Below are 18,662 nucleotides of genomic sequence, written 5' to 3'. Positions count from 1 at the left end.
CCAGTGTGGCGGAAGTGCCGGCTGTTCTCCCGGAAGCTCTCCGGGTGTCCCTGCTTCTCTTCCCCCCAGCACTTCCTGGTGTGGCGGAAGTACTGGGGTCTATGGTTCCCAAGGCATTGGGGCGCCTCCTGGCGGTGACCACGGGCCCCTACAGGGTGGGGCTTCCATGCCCTGCACCCGTGGCCCCCAAAGCAAGCAGGAAGGCGGCCCCCACGTGATCCCAGATGGGCGCACGCCCACTTCCGGTCCTCCAAGGCGACCCGGCCGGGTCGTAGCACCTGGCATCCTCGACAATGTGGACTTTCTGGATTTTCTACCACATCTCAAAGACATGCTGCTTAGATTTTATGACAGCTCGTGTGACGACGTGATAATCCCTGCTGTTGTCACAAGCATTGGAAACACGGAAAGCAAGTTTTCTGATGTTGAAACTTTCACTGCTACGAGATGGGCATGTTTGATACGTTTTTAGGCTTTCGCTTTCAGGTTGTGTCCCGTGCCCCATGGCTTCCATTGTGAAATGCAATGATGAGTTAAGAATTATTTTTATAATTTATAGAAAACGCTTAATATTAAAGCACAACTTTGCATGGCAAATGCATATATAGTAACTAACTAACTTTGACGTGAACAATACTGAACTTTGTCCTTTAATGCAGATGTTTGAAAGAAGCAAAAGACAAATGCACTCACGAATGCAGAAATATTACACGCTGCTGTCAAACGAAAGACGCTCCAGAGGGTGAGCGCCATCTTCCTCGGCTGCAGGTTCTGAATGAACAGGGACTTCTGGTGGCTTCTTGCTTTTTATAGTGCCAACCTGGAAAGGGCGGAGGTTCGTGGACAGAAGTGGAAACAAGGTCACTTGTCATCCGGCTGGCGAGACACTGTACTGTGGGTGAAAAAGGAGGCCGTGGCAATGCCCCCTCTCTATTCGGGGTGGTATTGCCTGCCTTCTCAGTGCATTGAAGGTGTCTCCTGCGGTGACATTGGAAGGAGCGTATCCAGAGCATTACCTCCCCCGGAGAGCTAGGTGGCAGTCCCCCATATTGTAGTGGTGCCTTGGACTCCCGCAGGGCTCCATGGGAAGTAGAGTTTGGTGTAGCCCTGTTGGGTTCCGTGGGCGCCGCCAGGGGGTGCTGCAGCTGCTGCTGAGCCCTTAATTGCAGAATTTCCACCACACCCAGAAGTGCTGCCAGATCTGGGACAACAAGCACCTGGTGCATGTCTTGGTGCCTTATTAAAGGAGCCAGCAGCCACCACATTGAGAGTCAGAGTCGAGTGGGAGAAGACGAAGCCTACCAGGAAGAGCGGAGGCGAAGAAAGAGAAAGAAGAGAAGGAAAAAGAAAGAAGAGAAGTATGCTTTTGGCTGTTGTGACTGTGCTGTACACGTGGGAAATGGGGGAAGGCGTTTCCCACGGGGAAAAAAATAAAAACGTATGCCCTGAACTTGTGTCCCACGTCTGTCTACGTTGGGTTTGGTCAGCGATGCGCCCCCTTGGTGGTTCACATTCCTAAGTTCTCATGCTTGACGTGCTGTAGCAATGTGTGGTGTACCTGGTGGTACCAGTTTATTTAGGGGGCCTCACACGTGGAACTCATGAGATGTGACATGAACCAGAGGACTCATGAGGTGGATGGTGTGCTGACCAGACCTCACAAAAAAGCATTTGAGATGAATTGATGACCACAGGCAGCATAGCGAGGGGTCGAGCACTAGTAACGTGATCTACACTGTGAAGAAATAAGATGGAGATGGAGGCTCAAAGGAGAAAATCAGGCATTCCCCGGTTTGAAATTCTTCTCAGAAAACGGGTGTACTTTTCATAGTGGCTTTCTTTTTGTTTCAATTCTTCTTGTCCATGCCACACAATGGTATGCTTTCTCTTCCTAGTGGCCACTCCTGCTGCTCGGGTTTCACTTGACGACAGTTGCTGCCCTCAGCTCACCCAAGTTTTAATAAAAAAAGGATCAGGCCTGATGAATGGAGCATGCTATGGTAACCGAGGCGTGATTTCAGGCGTCTCTCTGTTCCATTTCCAGGATGTTAGTGCCGATTTTCTTTGAAGTCAGACCCAGCGTGTCCAATTCAAAGGTCTCCCTGTTAAACAAAAAAAGAAAGGACTTAAATATTTGGCGAGATCAAGATGAAGGCTCCTTGCTGTGCCTCACCTTGACCATACAACTGCCATCGAAAAGTGAAAAACCCCGTGACGAAGGTCAAGGGCCTGCATGCTGCCATTCTAAGTGCCGCTGGTCAGCGTAACATGAGATAAAGGAATGGAGGTTGGCATAGTAGACAGGGCTGCTACCCTGCTGGTTCCAGGATCTGGGTTTGATTCCTGACTCCCTCACTGTTTACATGGAGTTTCCACGTTATTGCCATTTAATGTGGGTTTTATTCAAGTATCCCATTTTCATCCGAATCCTAAATGTGTCCATGTTGTGTTAACTGGCAGCTGTAAATTATTTTGCTGTGAATGAGTGTGCCCTGTTATCAGTTGACTTCTGTCTTGTATCTTTTCCTTTCAAAATAGGCCTTAACTCTTTGTGATGTGATATTTTTTATTTATTTTTGTTCTTTATTTCACCTTATACAATTTCTTGTGTTAGGAATTTGCATACCCCTTGGGGTCAGAGTGCATAATTGCCTGGAGCAATTATAGGTTAAGGGCCTAGCAGAGTAGGATCTTTTTTGGCAGTGACAGGGATTTGAACTGGCAACCTTCTGGATACCAGCGCAGATCCTTAGCCTCAGAGCCACCACTCCACCCCAAAAAGGAAGTGAACAAATAAAGTACTGAGTGTGGACTGTGGGCCCAGACCCTCACAGGTCCAGCATTCCTGGTAGTTTGCTGTATGGAATTTGCTCATTCTTCTTGTATATCCCAAACCTCCAAAGGCATACATGTTTAGTTAATCGGCAACTCTGAATTGTCCCTGTCATGAACTAGGAGTCCCAAGCACTTCCAGAAATGCCCACTAGAAGGGGACATACTGCCAAACCCCAACTGCAGATAAAAGGGCAAACACAAAATCCCACAAGACGAGACTTTTGACATAAGATTGTTTCAAATCCCACCCTCCTCTTGACCATATTCAACCACACATGATACTCTCACCTCTCATTAGTGTGAATGCTTTTGTCAGACACAGTTCCTGCTCTCTCAGCACTTATAAATTTTAACGTTTTCCTCGCTTTCAGTTCCCAATTAAATAAGACATATTATGTCCAAATCTTATTGATGAATTTCATGCCAAAGGGTTATCAACAGAAGAAATGAGTACACAGGCAATCCTAATACCGAGAAACAATGAAGTCAAACGAATTAACGTGAAAAATGTCGATCGGTTACACGGCAAATTGGTTAAATGCGCATCAATAGACTACGCTGAAACAGTTGGTGGTGATCATGCGGAACATGAAAACATCAACTTACAAAGTACAATAACACAAGGAATATCTACAACCGTTAACACCGTCTGGTGTTCCACCGGCCAAATCACTGTTGAAGAAGGATGTACAGTATCCATGAAAGGTAATGTAGAACATCTTCAGGGGATAACACTAGACACCAACGGAAATCCTGATATGCCATTCGCATTAAAACATTAACAGTTTCCCATTAGGACAGATTTTGCAAAGACAATTAACAAATCACAGAGACAAACGTTCGAAAACGTTGCTTTATTTATTAGGGAGAAAGAAGCGAAATTCTCTCACGGGTATTTATACATTACGTTGTCACGATGTAAAAATACAATGTAAAAATAGTTTTTACTGAAGTTTTACAGTTAAAGTGTAAGTTTAAAAAATATTTGCGTGTTAATTTCAAAGCCAAACAGAACAAAATCGAATAACGCAACAAAAAACTTGAACACAACATGAAACATAACTTACTTTCAAATTATTACGTTTTACTATTTTTTACTATGGTTAGTTACTCGCTATAATGTAAAATAGTTTGTTCTATTATGCATATGTAATAATTTCCATTAAAATAACAATCTGATTAAATTGTGCATCCGTTCCTCCTACGCGAGAGGCATAACCACAAAGTGGCGAGTGTGTAGTGCCTGCCTGGGGGTTGACGAGCGAAGCGAGCAGGGGGCAAAGCCTGTTAGTCTTCATAAAAATAAAAAGGTTTACGTTTCACAGAATGCTCCGTCACGACTCCATAAAGCACAAAAGACCTAGAAGGATTTGCCTGAAACACAAGGCAATCCAAGCGAACAAGTCCCAAAACGAAACACCAAGAATAGTCGAAATACACAGTGAAAGGTCACAAAAGGCACAGAAGAACCAGTATAACCCTCACCTCTCCTAAGTGCATTTGAAATGAACCTCCAGGAGGTAAGTGAGAGACCTTCAGGAATTCTAGGTAGGAGGGCAGTTTCTAGCAGTGGTTGGTGGGACCACCCAGAGAACACATGGAACATAATGAAGTCAGCTTACATACATAGACAACCAAAAATAAAGAAGGATGCACATAATCAACATAAATAAAAGAGTCAAAAATGAACAAACCATGGATTTGAATCCCAGCCAGTGGAAGAGCGCTGGCTCCGGCATGACAGTCCCTGTGTGAATATGAGCGCTAGTTTTCTTGGAGTGCTCCTTGGCTTATGCTTATTGTCATTTCTTTTTTTCCTTTTTGGTTATTTCTAATGTATATACTTTTTATGTGTTACCGTTAATTGTTGAAATATTGTTAATATTGTGCTGTTTATTCATTATTTAGTTTCCATGTATTTTGTGGTGTTCTCTCGTGTTCCTTGTGCTGCTCAAGAGGCCAAACCACCCTGATGTCACCGCCCACAGACCACCCTCTGCCTACATATTTGAAGCTGGTTGCAGGTCTTTTATGGGGTCCTTGACATTTGAAGGGTGCCTTTGTTTTGTGAATGTTGTTTTTCTGGATTCTGGATATTTTACTTCTGTTTGTGGATTTTAAATATTAGATTTTATATTGGGATTTGTTTACTCTGGGTGTGTTCTGAGGCAAATCATTTTTGGCCACTTTTTGCTCTCATCTTGATTTTTAGAAGTAAAGATCTTTATTTGTAAAGATTTCATTTTGGGCTCGTCCCCAAGCCAGGGATTTTCACAGCCCTTCTTCCTTGGTGGTATTTTATGGTGTATTATAGGGATATTTAAAATGTAATTTGAACTTTTAAAGCCAAGGCCCCATTTTAGGCCTTCTGAGACTAAAGCCTGCCTGTCATAGTTGCGCTTGGGGGGGCTGCCTGCCTGGTGTGAGGCCATAACTGGCCAGGTTTGGGGAAAGTCCTGGTCTGGTTTATGGGGTCTTTTAGAGATGTTATGAATCTTTGACACCACAATATAATGAAAGAGTGCGACCTTACAAAATAGCTTACACAACAGGTCTTACCCCCATCATAAACCTGACCCCACAGAAAAGGCAGGCGCTGTACCTGGTTAGGCTACAAAATGGAGCTCAGGCTATTAAAATTAAAATAACATCAAAGAGGCTCAAAACATCGTGCAGCATCCCAGACAAGAGAGAGAATCAAGAAAACTCCAACTGGGGCATAGGTTCACAAAACCTTTATAAAAAAAAAACCAGAGCAAAATACAAACAGGATGTTTAAAGCACAAAAAAGACAAAGCAAATGACACCAAAAAAATAAAACACAATCCGAAAGAATATCCAATGCTTCAGAGCTGAAAAAGTCAGAAGCCAAAATAATCAGAAATCACAACAAGTGTAATATTTTCAAAACCAACAATCTCAACCGCAGGGACTTGCTATACCAGCCTGCATTTAAAGGCTGGGGATGGACCCCCAATAATGAGGTAAGGGTGGTCCCACCTCTTGGTGGTGCACCCACAAAATACAAGAAACATAGCAGAACTTATTCTCACACATAGGAACTAAATAAGCAAAAAATAAAATCGATATAAAATAAATGGTAAAAATATATAGCAATATTTATAAAAATGACAGAGGTTAAAGAATCATAAATTAACAACAAAGAAGTACACAGGTCAGAGGAGGAACACCGACTTAAACCTAACAGGCGACCTCTCACCGTTTCACCTACTGAGAGGCTTCACTCACCTCCCTTCATTCCGTGTGTTTTGTGGGTGGAACTCCAAGAGGCGGGGCCATCATGACATCACAGCTGAAGAACCGCCCTCAGCCTTTATAGCTCAGGCGGGGAGTTGGCTTGTCGGGGGTTCATTGATTGTTGAAGGGTGCATCTTCTGTGAGTATTATCTTTTTCTGGGTTTTAAATATTTTGCTTTGTCTTCAAATTGTGGTGTCTGGATTATGGTTTTGGACTTTGGGTTACCCTTTTAGGAAAACCCTTTTGCCTTTTTGCTATTTTTGTTCATTTGTTAAATTCAAATAAATTCCTGAATTTATAAAGATTTTTTGAATAGTTTCTCGAGCCAGAAGTTTCACAGTTCCTCTCCCTTGAGGGACATTTTGTATATTTTGGGTTATTTACAGTATGTATTTTGAACTTTTAAAGCCTGTTGGTCCTTATTTTGGGCCTGTGCAAACCACCTGGGGCCTAAAATTAAAAGTATTTGGGTCTTGAGGGCCAAAATGCTGGAGATTCAAAAAGCTTGCTGTCTTAGATAATTAGACTTCAAAACGAATCAAACAGTATATTTATGTGGGTGTTTTCTGGTACAGGCGAGTCAAGAGGCACCGTATAAAACAAATGGAATGATTTCAAAGCATTCATAAATAATTCTGATGAACACAATAGCAAAACAGAAAAAAAATCACCTGCCACCAATCACATAAAGTGTTCTGCGGAGATTGACAGTGGCCCCTCCTCTTGGGAACCACCCACAAACAATAAACAAAACTGATAAAAAAATAAATTTTTATACAAGTGATTAACATAAATTATAATAACCAAAAATGAACAAACAGGACATAAAAAGAACTTTAAACATCATTAGACATTACAACAATCTAGGCAAGAGCAGGCCATTCAGCCCAACAAAGCTCACCAGTTCCATCCACTTAATTCTTCCAAAATAACATCAAGTCGAGTTTTGAAAGTCCATCAAGTCCTCCTGTCTAAAGTCCTTCTTACCTTGAACCGTGTGTCTTCTTCATTTTAAAGAAATACTTGATCTTAAAATTAAAAGTGGTAATAAGTCAGGCCTTAAAAGTGTTATGTATGAGGGCTGAAAAAATAAATAAATAGCAAAAGGGTATGAAGCCTTGAAAAAGACTCATAATCCAGGCCGGGGCATTCCCTAGACCAGGGGTGTCAAACTCCAGACCTGGAGGGCCGTAGTGGCTGCAGGTTTTTATTCTGACCCTTTTCCTAATCAGTGACCAGTTTTCACTGCTAATTAACTCCTTTTCCCTTCATTTCGATAGCCCTGTTTTTAAGGATTCAGTCCTCTGAATTGATTCCTTTCTTCATTAAATGACAGCCAAACAGAAATGAGACGTGAAACGAGCCAACAGATGAGCAGCTAAACTGGGATTTCAAACTCTGACCAATTTCACTCCAACCAATCTATTAATGAGAAGCCGATTCTTTCTGTTAATTAAACCTGTTATTTAATTTTGTGGCCTGTTGCTGCTCTGATTCTGCCACAGCAGATACAGTAGTTCTATTTTCTGTTCGTCAAAATCTTTTGGTGACCTAAGAGGTCAACCTTACTGAGACCTTCACTTCTCCTTATTTTCAGATATTGTGTGACGGGCAAAGGTAAGCTGGTCATTTTATGTCTCATTGTTGTTTGGCTGCTAATTAAAAAAGAGACAAATAATGGCTCCTGAGTCAAGTTAATTAAAACTAAAGCAAAAGAAGTTAATTAGCACCAAAAACTGGTCACTAATGAAGAAGATGGTTAGAATGAAAACCTGCAGCCCTCCAGGACTGGAGTTCGACACCCGTGCCCTAGACTGTCTGCAAACAGAACATTAGAACAATCTCGACGAGAACAGGCCATTCAGCCCAAAAAGCCTGCCGATCCAATTCACTTAATTCTTTTAAAGTAACATCAGGTCGAGTTTTGAAGGTCTCTAAAGTCCTCCTGTCGACCACACTACTTGTTCACTTATTCCAGTTATCTGTGGTTCTTTGTGTGAAGAAAAACTTCCTGATGTTTGTGTAAAATTTCCCCTTCACACGTTTCTAACTGTGTCCCCGTGTTCTTGATGAGCTCATTTTAAAGTCACTGTCTCGATCCACTGTACTAATTCCCTTCAGAATTTTAAACACTTCAGTCAGGTCACCTCTTAATCTTCTTTTGCTTAAACTGTAAAGGCTCAGCTCTTTTAATTTTTCCTCATAACTCATCCCCTGTAGCCCTGAATCAGCCTAGTCGCTCTTCTCTGGACTTTCTCTTGTGTTGTTGTGTCCTTTTTGTAGCCTGGAGATTAAAACTGCAACCAGGGCTCCAGATGAGGCCTCACCAGTGTGTTATAAAGCTTGAGCAGAACCTCCTGTGACTTGTACTCCGCAAATCAAGGCGCTATATAACCTGTTAGCCTTCTTAATCAGCCTGGCTTAAACATAACATCTTTGAATAAGCATGTCAGGAATGGCATCCTTGAGTGAGGGTGTCACGAGTGACATTGTGGGTATTGTGGACTGCAGCTCCATTCTGTTGAATTCATTCACAATTAGATGACACTACTTCTTGTGTATTTAAACACTAGACCAAGAGTTCCCAAAGTGGTCGATTTGCACTTTCTAGGGGTCGATAGTTTCAATAAAAAAATTGGGGGGGTCGACGATAGCATAAATAGACCCCCTTACTACTGCTATTTATTTATTACTTCAAAATATCTATGATTCCAATAGGTAACTAATTAAGAAGTAAAATAATTCAAAAAAACACTTTTTTGATAAAAACACATTACATACCAAACTTGCGAACGAAAAGGTAAAATGTGTCATTTAAAGAGTCAGACGTAAGAATGCATGAAAATACATGGAGCACAACCATGTCTGTGCATCGTCTTATCGAACGTATCAAAGCAAGTGCGGACATGAAAAACCGTTGCATGTCCGCACTTGCTCGTGGTGGGACGAGACGACGGATATTCGATATTAGCAGAATGTATCAGTTTTGTACGGTCATGCTTTCATAAAACACTATAAATTGGTTCATTTGATGTGACATGTACTTTTTGTGATTTGAACTTTAAATATAATTATTTATTGAGGAGCAGTACTATGAAAAAGAAAATCAGAGGACACAGTTTATTTATTCGAGTCTGAACAAACATCTTCTGTTTCAAGTAAGTCCATATTTTATTGTTTTTTTTTTTTTAATCACAGGGGCAGTCGAAATTGTTTGTTAATAAAAGTTTTTATTTCTTCAGATAATAATATGACTGAACCAAAAAAGAAATGCAGACAGTACAGCTTGGACTGTTTGTACTGTGATAATAATACGCCAAAGACATCATAAAGGTTTGGGGCAGCCACCCATCTATTGTTTTTCCCAGCTACAAAAGGGTTTGTTGAATCAAAAATATCAAGTGCATTTCACAGAGTCCAAACTAGAACTGGCTATAGTAGCCCAAGATGGAGGCTTTAAAGGCCTGGAGAGAAACTGATGTCATCAAAATGGCCGGAAACAGAAGTGATGTCATCAAAGGGGCCGGCTTTGGAAGTGATGTCAGCATAGGGGCTGGCTTTGGAAGTGATGTCAGCAAAGGGGCCGGCTTCGGAAGTGACGTCAGCAAAGGGGCGGCCGAAGTGACGTCAGCAATGGGGCGGCCGAAGTGACGTCAGCAAAGGGCCGGCTTCGGAAGTGACGTCAGCAATGGGGCCGGCTTCGGAAGTGACGTCAGCAAAGGGGCTGGCTTCGGAAGTGACGTCAGCAAAGGGGCCGGCTTCGGAATTGACGTCAGCAAAGGGGCCGGCTTCGGAAGTGACGTCTTCTGAGGCGCCGGAACCTTGCAGGATTTCCCGGGAAAGGTCTGTAGGAAACTGAGAAAGACAGTCAGCACACTCCGCCGCCCCCTGGTCAGATGTTTCATTACACTTACTCAGACACTTTAGCTGCCTCCTACTCACACGTGTGTGACAGTACTTATTTTGAATTTACATATTTATTTCATAAATGTCAAAAATGTAAAAAAAACTCTACTCGTATTTTTTTTGCTTTAATTTTCGTTAGTGCAGGTTATGATATTAAATGTTGCACAAGATAATGCTATATTCCGTAGTCCTTTTATCTTTTTCAGTCATTAATTACAAGTGATTAAAATGAAAAGTTTGATATCTAGTGAAATATTTAATATCAAGTACTATACAAATGTATTAATTTGAGTAAGTTAAGTAAATGACTAGGGGGTTGACGGTTTTAAAAGTTTTTGGTAAAAGGGTCTGCGGCTGAAAAAAGTTTGGGAATTCTTGCACTAGACAAAATTGTGGCGTGGCCTGGCTACCATAAAATATATGGAACTTTCATGGCCAGCCTAATATTTAGCCTCACATTGAAAAGAAAAAACCTTTTCTTTTCAACAGACTCCTTATCATCAAGTAAGCCCCAATCACAGAGCCAGATCCTTGAAGTTCAGTCAGCTTCCCTTCTAACTGCACAACCAAAATGGCTGATGTGTTCTTGCTGTAAGAGTGCCCTGATTCAGCCCATCAAAACACCTCTCCATTTCCTGTTCAAATCCAGCAGTGGCATCAGAGCAACAGCCTCTGCTCCACTAGGGGGAGCCGTAGTGTGAAGCTCTAATGTGTCAACCGGAAAAGGAGGCAATGGCTTTGAACATCTCTGGCCATATCACAACAGCAGTTCAAACATCCTTACAATCCTGAGTCAGACATTACGAAATGGAAAGGCATGGTGCCAAGGAGGAGAGGAGTGGCACAGAGTGGCACAGGGCCATATGCTTGAAGAAAAGAGAAATAGTGAAAGGTCATTTGGAGTGGAAAGGAGGAGGGTCAGATGGCAGAAGGTAAAGAGGAGTGGCATAATGTGAACAGAAGAGGAGAAGACGATAGAAAGGAGGAGAGAAGGTCTGTGGAGTGGAGTGGAGTGCAAGGGTAGGCAAGCATACAGAGTAGCATATAAGTGGGTTCATGATAAGCGGAAAGAAAACGACTGGCATGTGAACCATATAGACAAGGCATGGATTTCAGTGACAAAGAGTCACGTGAAGGACATTAGGACAAGCTTGACAAGAACAGGCCATTCAGCCTCGCCAGTCCAATTCACCAAGATTAATAACATTAAGTCGAGATTTGAGGGTCCCTAAAGTCCTACTGTCTCCCACACACTTATTCTGTATGTCTGTGGTTCTCCCTCTGAAGAAAAATGAACATCCGTTCAAAATTTTCCCCAAACAAGTTTCCAACTATGTTCTTCTTGTTGAAGAAGTCATTTTAACGTAACAGCAGGGATCCACTCGCTGTACTCACTCTCTTCATAATTTTGAAGACTTCAGACATGTAACTTCCTAATGATCAGCAGAATTCTTTCAGCTTATTAGTGACTCTGGTGGAAGTTAAGGGGAAGTGCATTTAGGACTGAAGCCAAGAAGCAATCCTGTATACAAAGAGTTGTTGGAATCTGGAACAAACAACCAGGCCATGGATTTGAAGGAGAAACCTCAAGACCATTTAAGAAGATGAGACATTGGGGCAGCTTAGCTATTAGCCAAACAAACAGCCGAGATGGACTGAATGGTCTCCTCTCGTTTGTCAAATTTCTTATGTTTCTATGGTTGACAGTCATGAAGTGGATGGTGTGGGATGTGTGACTTAAAGCTGTGAGCAGTACAGAGGAGTGCTGAAAAGTGCTATGGGCACTGATGGAGTCCATGAAGTGATGAAGAGACAAGGAGAATGAAGGGGCGGCACAAAGTGGCAAAGAGCTCCATGGGCTGCAGAGGCATAAAGTCAAGTCACTGGATAGAAAAGGAACGCATTAGAGTGGCAAAGAGACACACACCTCATGGAAATGAGTGGAGTGCAGAGGAGTGTAATGGTGGGACATGAAGTGGCGGAAAGCAGACCAGACAATTGTAAAGTGAAAGGAGGGTGGGGGTGAAGAGGAGTCCAGTAGAGAAACTTGGAAGTGCAAAATGGCACAGAGTGATGTAGGTGCGGCATGGAGAGGCACAGATTGGCATGAAGTACTGATTAGTGTGTGACATGAACAATGAAGGTACATCAAAAAAGGTTTGGGGCAGCCGTCCATATATTATGCCCTGGCTGCAAAAGGTTCATTTTTATGAGTTGTGTTGAAGTCCAAAACAGAACTGACTCAGGTTGGATAAAATGGCGTATTTAAAGGCCATGACTGGAAGTGATGTCCTATGGACCAGAATTGGAAGTGATGCCATCCAGAGCGCCGGAGCTGGAAGCGGCGTCCTCGATGGCGCCGGTGCTGGAAGTGATGTCATCCAAAGTGCCAGCACCTAGTGGGGTTTCCCGAGGATAGTCTGCAGAGGATGGAGAGCGAGAGTTAGTGCAGCTCGCCAACCCCTGGTCTGGTTTGGTATTACTATTAATTAAGCCCTCCAGCTGCCTTCAATGCGCACGTGTGTGACAATAGGATTGATTAGTGCAGGGGTCCTCAACCCCAGTCCTGGAGAGCCGCAGTGGCTGCAGGTTTTTGTTCTGACCTGGTTGCTTAATTAGAAAGCAATTCTTGCCAATAAAGCACTAACAAGCTATGAAATTAAATTAAATCTGCTATGTCAGGTCATTCTCATATTCTAGATTTTCTTTCCCTTTCTATCATGCAAATGATTTGAAGGCTAAAATGGACGAGTAATTCTCAGTCCTTCACTTTTTTCTCTTCATTTTTCTTCCAAGTATTTAATTAAACCCAATAGTGCAGATAAATACACACAGGTGTAAATGTAAATAAGCTAAATGGAGAAATGCTGCTCTCTCTTGTCATTTGCATGTTATTGATAATAAGGAGCAATTAAACTAGCTGTTTAAGACAAAATTAAGCAATAAGGGCTCAAAATCACTAAAGTGAAGCAGAAGTGTTACTTTAGCAATAAGTGCTTTTTATTAAGCAACTGGGTTGGAGCAAAAACCTGCAGCCACTGCAGCTCTCCAGGACCGTGATTGAGGACCCCTGGATTAATGTGGAGTGTACAGCGCCAGGGCCAGTGAAGTGCATTAGAAGAGTAGTAAGAAGTTGAAATGAGTGGCCAAGGAGGCTGTGGGGTACATGAGAACAAAGAGATTGGGTCACATTAGTGGGGTGTAAGCGGGGCACACACTGAATGAAAATATGAAATATAAGGTAGAGAAGTAGGGTAAAATACCACAATGTGATGTGGAGTCAAGTGGAGTGATGCTAAAGCAGAGTGGATAAAAATGCCAGTCGAGGGATGACCACAAAGAGTGTGACCACAACATTTGGCATAGAATAGTGTGAAGAGGGGATCAAGTGACACAAAGTTCTGAGGGACAGATGAGAGTGGCATAGTAGGCTGAGAGGAAGTAGCATAGGGTGGAGTGACAGAGAGGCTGATGTGGGAGTAAGTGGGCGAGGACTGCAGTGGCATACGGTGGCAGCTACCAGAATATATTGGTGTGTGTGTGTGCGCGCGCAGTGTTGAGAGGCATAGTGAGGTGTATGCCACAATTGGCTGTGGAATGAGAAGTCAGTGGTAGCATTGTGGACCTCGATGGTGAAAGGGGAGTAAAGTGCCAAACAGTAGCAGGTTAGAATAAACGCCTGTGAACTTCTGAAAGAAAAATGCCCACACCATGAACTCTAATCCACTCTGATTCAGACATCAGTGGGCCGCCTCCCTGTGCTGCCTTTTCTGACATCCTGACTGCACCACATCAGAAAGCAGGAGGGGGGAAGAGATAAAGAACCATCTTAAATTTCAGTCAAAAGTTATGGAGGTGCTCATGAGAGTATGAGAAAGGAGACGCACGCACCCCGATGCCAATATGATGATATGCATGTAAGCATACAAGGTTTGCTGCGGTTCAGATTTACAAAGCGTGTCACCCCAATATGTGCCACTGATTTGACTGCTCCAGAAACATCTTGGCAGTGTGTGACTGTCCTCAGATCCTTGTGCCATCAACTCAGTGGGTCAGTCTTTTGTGTAGTCAGTCTGACAACGGCTGGTGAGAGTCTAATTTCTACAGAGGCTCGGTGGTTCCAGACTGGTGAGAGTGGTGGCCAGCGATGTAGAAAGGAAGCTTAGCTAAAGGTGTCTTTGGGGTGATAGATAGATGGATGAAAGGCACTATATAACAGACAGATAGATATAAATGAAAGGCACTATATAATAGATAGATGTGAACTTCACTATGTAATAGATAGATAGATAGATAGATAGAAAGAAATTAAAGGCACTATGTGACAGATAGATAGATAGATAGATAGATAGATAGAAATTAAAGGCACTATATAACAGATAGATAGATAGATAGATAGATAGATAGATAGATAGATAGATAGATAGATAGATAGATAGATAGATAGATAGATAGAAAGGCACTATATAACAGATAGATAGATAAATAATGAAGGCACTATATAATAGATAGATAGAAATGAAAGACACTATATAACAGATAGATAGATAAATAGATATGAAAGGCACTATATAACAGATAGATAGATAGAAATGAAAGGCACTATATAACAGATAGATAGATAGATAGATAGATAGATAGATAGATAGATAGATAGATAGATAGATAGATAGAGACTGACTGACTGACTAACTAACTGACCAGCATGGCTAATGATAAGATCTCTGTCCCTGTAAGGCATTATAAAGGTGGATTGCCGAAGGTATTCCAGAGACCCCGTTGTGTTTCTTGACACTCTTCTACTCACTAATTTGTTGCTTTTTTCTCTCTTCCAGAGACTGATGGGGCACACTTGAGAATGCTGTTCAAAACACTCGACCAAAAAAGCTTCACTGAGAGCAGCTGAGCAAGAAAGACTGCAAAAAGATGGCTTATCATGACAGAAAGGGGCTTTTAAGGAGTGTGGGCACAACCAAGATTTGCTTAAGCGCCAATACCATTTGGAGAGCCTGCAAGGACAGTTGGAAATCGCAATCATGGCTGGTGAGGTGTAGCGGTTGAGTAGGGTGTGCCTCCTAGGGAAGTGGTCTAGCTCTGGCCTGCCTTAAGATAAGTTTTGGCTGTCTTATTGTAAATTTTCCAATTGCTGATTTTTTTATGACTCTGAAGTTAATCTTGTTTTATTGGTGTAGACTAGGGCATTATGAGATAAATATTACCTAACCAATACTAAAAATAATTCCTGTGATTATACGTAAACTTTGTCAAATAAGAGAGAAGCTAGCAAAATTTTGCTTGGCTACGGATAAAATTCTGAAACAGAAACATCCATCCATTTATCTTGTAAGCCAGTTTGCCAGGTCAGGGTCTCCAGGAGCCGCTAGCACTGAGCATGCGGTGGAATCCAACCCCAGATGGGGTGTCCTCCATCACAGAAAAACAGAAGAGTTCTGCACTTTTTCCTTTGTTGTCGTCATACAAGACCTTTACAGACAAAACTTGCAAACTTTTGGTGTCTTGGTCTTCATATATAAAATTAATAATATAAGGAGTAGTTCCAGTTTATAATGGAGGTGAACAAAATGAATATACACAGGAGCTTTAAAAAGAACTCCAGAAAACATTTTACAAATATGAATGTGTTGATTATTAAAAGAGTAATTAACTTTATCGTCTAATCTTCAAATAGATATGCACCTATGAGGTTCACCTTGCCAGGTCCATTCGGTCACCAACTTCCGTGTCTCATTCCTCCAAAATTTTGAGCAGATGTCCCAGGCCAGAGCTTATCAAACTGGCCGTCTCCTGTAGGTGCCATGTCACTTGTGACCCAAACTCTTCACAGAATGGCTCTCTGTTCACAGACTGGACCCCCCGAGTTAGATCCCTCCTTTTCACTTCAAGCAATACTTAGTCTTCTGGCACCACCCCAATGATCCCAATTATTTCCTTAATGCTCGAAAGTTTCAGTTACTTTGCAGTTAAATGAAGTCATCTGGCAGGAACCCCAACTAATTTTGGGATTCCGAAAATCACTTTGGTCCTCCATGGAAAAGGTACTAAATAATAATTGAATAGGTAGGAAGGTAATGTGACGATTTGATTCCTATCTAATTTTTGTCTGCACCATTTTAAAAACTTTTTTTTTGCCATCTTTCGTCAGCATGGTTACCAATTGGAAGCACTTGGGTGCATGTTGTCTTTATGCGACGGTAAAAAAGGTGACCAGATTGAATTGAATCTACTGTAATTTTACTATATTGTGTACGCTGCTTTTTTTAAGATATTTTTTTTTTGGACTACAACTTTTTGTTTCTACTGTAGGCCTTAGAAATAGATAGGATATGCTGGTTAGAATCCACTGTCTTAGACAAATTGTTGTCCACAGCGCCGAGCTTTAGATGGTGACACTGATGACATCACCACATGTGACTTCACTGGCCACACCCCAATAGTAACAGGTTGCCACATCATAGTGACAGCTGAATAAAATGGCAGCAGGGCAGTTAAACAACAAGATTGCATCACCTAACAACAAAAAACAAGACATGAAAAATGATTTTGTTTGATAAGACAAAACCAAAAGTAAAAAGTAGGTGAGATAATTCTCCATAAAGAAAAACCTGTAAACAAAATGGCAAAACATGAAAACAACCAAAGAGCAAAGTAAACACTAATTATTAATACTTCACCTGTCAGGTAGGAATAATGGGCACTGGGTGTGAAGGGTGCTCAAATTCACTTTCGAAATTGGCATTGCCAGCAGTTTTACTGTTAACTGTCCTCTCTCTATTAGACTGGTGCCATCTGGTGCATGATGGGAACACTGAGCCTCGCAAGACTGGCAGCTGCCCAGACAGGTAGGCCATTTTATGCCAGTTTTTCAGGATGTGAAGAAGCCTACAGCATTGGGCATTAAGATTCACTCCTTCTGCTTCAGAGGGTCTTAGTAGTGCCCAACCTGACTGGTCTCCTGCCCTGCTGACAAAGTGTTTCCATCAACCTTCTTCTTATATATTTGCTGGGCATGTTGGCAGGACCGTTTTTGTGTCTATTTGTGTGCCCCCTACTAGCCTCAAGAACACAATGTCTAAGCCCACCTGCTGATATCCAGTGTAACCCACTAAACATTGTGGCTTCTCTCCCATTCATGTTAACAGAGCCTATTCTCCAGTGGACTCTTGGCGATCCCATCTTACCCAGTGTCTTCTCTGCCTTCAATGACTCCATAGTGGGCTTGAAAATTTCCAGCAGTCCATGCAACCATGATGTGGCCCTGCTGGCACTCACTTTTGCACCCAATACACAAACAGGTACCTTAAATATCTCTTTTTTCAGTTAACTTCTCCCTCCAGATTAATACATCCTATCTCATCTTTTCACTGCCATCTGTCAGATGGAGTCTGTAGTACCTGTAAACCGTTGGTACTGTGCCCAAGCAGGCAAATCCAGAATTATGCAACTTGGCATGCTCAGGGAAATAGGTAGGGACTTTCTGGTATGCTGTTACTCTTCCTTATGTAGGTAAAGCCCCTGGAAATGTGCAAACAGAGAGGGGTGTGTGGGGGTAGTCAGTTAAAAAGACTCACGACGGCCCTGGCATGTGGCTAAGAGGGGCACTGGCTGTAAGGCATACAAATCTCTCAGATGAAACCTCTGAACTCTAACAGGCAGGCACTGGTGGACTGGTCCATACAGTATAATATGTCTCTTCTCTGTCTGTTTCTCATTTTTTAGGAGTATACGTTGGTGTGACAAGGTCAGCGTTCAAATCCCCCGGGACAGTCTGGTTTAACACCACCATGGCCCTGTGTTCTGCACTATCAACAGGTGCGTCTGCTCTTCATTGCTGTAGTGTCAACGATGGGTGGAGGACTTGTACATCACCTCTTGTCTCATCTCTCTTCCAGACTGTACCAGCATTTTGATGGTGGACATCATGCTCACCACCCAACATGTTTTAATCCTGACTTCCCTTGGGCTCTTCATCAGTAAAAGCCTGGTCTCGGGGCATGGAAGTTTGATGGTAAGGACACTTTAGCAGGCTCAGTGGGCAGGAGTCAGCGTGTGGCACACACTGGCACACTCTATCATGTACACACTTTGTCACATGCCATATATTGCATGCACACCAGGCATGTCTAGGGGTCTCACCTTGAGCTGTTTTTTTTGGTGGCTGGCCTGGGAATCCAAAAACAGATGGTGCCCACATCTCGTTTAACATCAAATGACACATGTGCAGTGAAATAGATACCAACATCCCTGAATTACACTGTCATCATTAGCTTACATGGCCACCGTAAAGGATCATCAAATCTGACAGAAAATCACATAGTAAAGTTTATTCGGTGTTCATTTAAGGCACTTTTGTTGGAAGAAACTCTTTCAGCTTCATATCTACGATCTTTCAATGGCCCTTTTACATGATAACTAGGGATGGGCAAGTTAATGTGTTATTATCATGTTAACGCATTAATTAATTAACGCAGACAATTATTTTATTGTGCGTTAATGCAGTTTTTGTTATTATCTCTCTATTATAAAAAAAAATCTTGGAAGGCTTGGAAGGAGATGAGACGTGATTTTCTCGGAGACACTTTAATGTCCCACTAGACAAGTCAGTGAGACAAAAGTAAAGCTGCTGTACAGGCTTTTAAATGTT

The 18,662-nt window shown here is 42.2% G+C and overlaps 1 protein-coding gene across 1 annotated transcript in view; it reads left to right on the top strand.

The window, feature by feature from the left end:
- Nucleotides 1-15,029: 15,029 nt before the first annotated feature.
- The window catches only part of LOC120519003 (cation channel sperm-associated protein subunit beta-like), a 55,537-nt gene continuing 51,904 nt past the window's right edge, over nt 15,030-18,662 (top strand). Inside the window, exons 1-5 of the mRNA XM_039742074.1 lie at nt 15,030-15,043; nt 16,797-16,860; nt 17,161-17,313; nt 17,738-17,830; nt 17,911-18,026. Coding sequence (XP_039598008.1) covers nt 16,815-16,860; nt 17,161-17,313; nt 17,738-17,830; nt 17,911-18,026 — 408 coding nt within the window. The 5' untranslated portion in view covers nt 15,030-15,043; nt 16,797-16,814. The remainder of the gene's footprint in view (nt 15,044-16,796; nt 16,861-17,160; nt 17,314-17,737; nt 17,831-17,910; nt 18,027-18,662) is intronic.

The sequence above is a fragment of the Polypterus senegalus genome, chromosome 18, assembly GCF_016835505.1.
Source record: "Polypterus senegalus isolate Bchr_013 chromosome 18, ASM1683550v1, whole genome shotgun sequence".
Taxonomy (NCBI): domain Eukaryota; kingdom Metazoa; phylum Chordata; class Cladistia; order Polypteriformes; family Polypteridae; genus Polypterus; species Polypterus senegalus.
The sequence above is the reverse complement of the archived record's forward strand: the minus strand, read 5'-3'. Positions and strand labels throughout refer to the sequence as shown.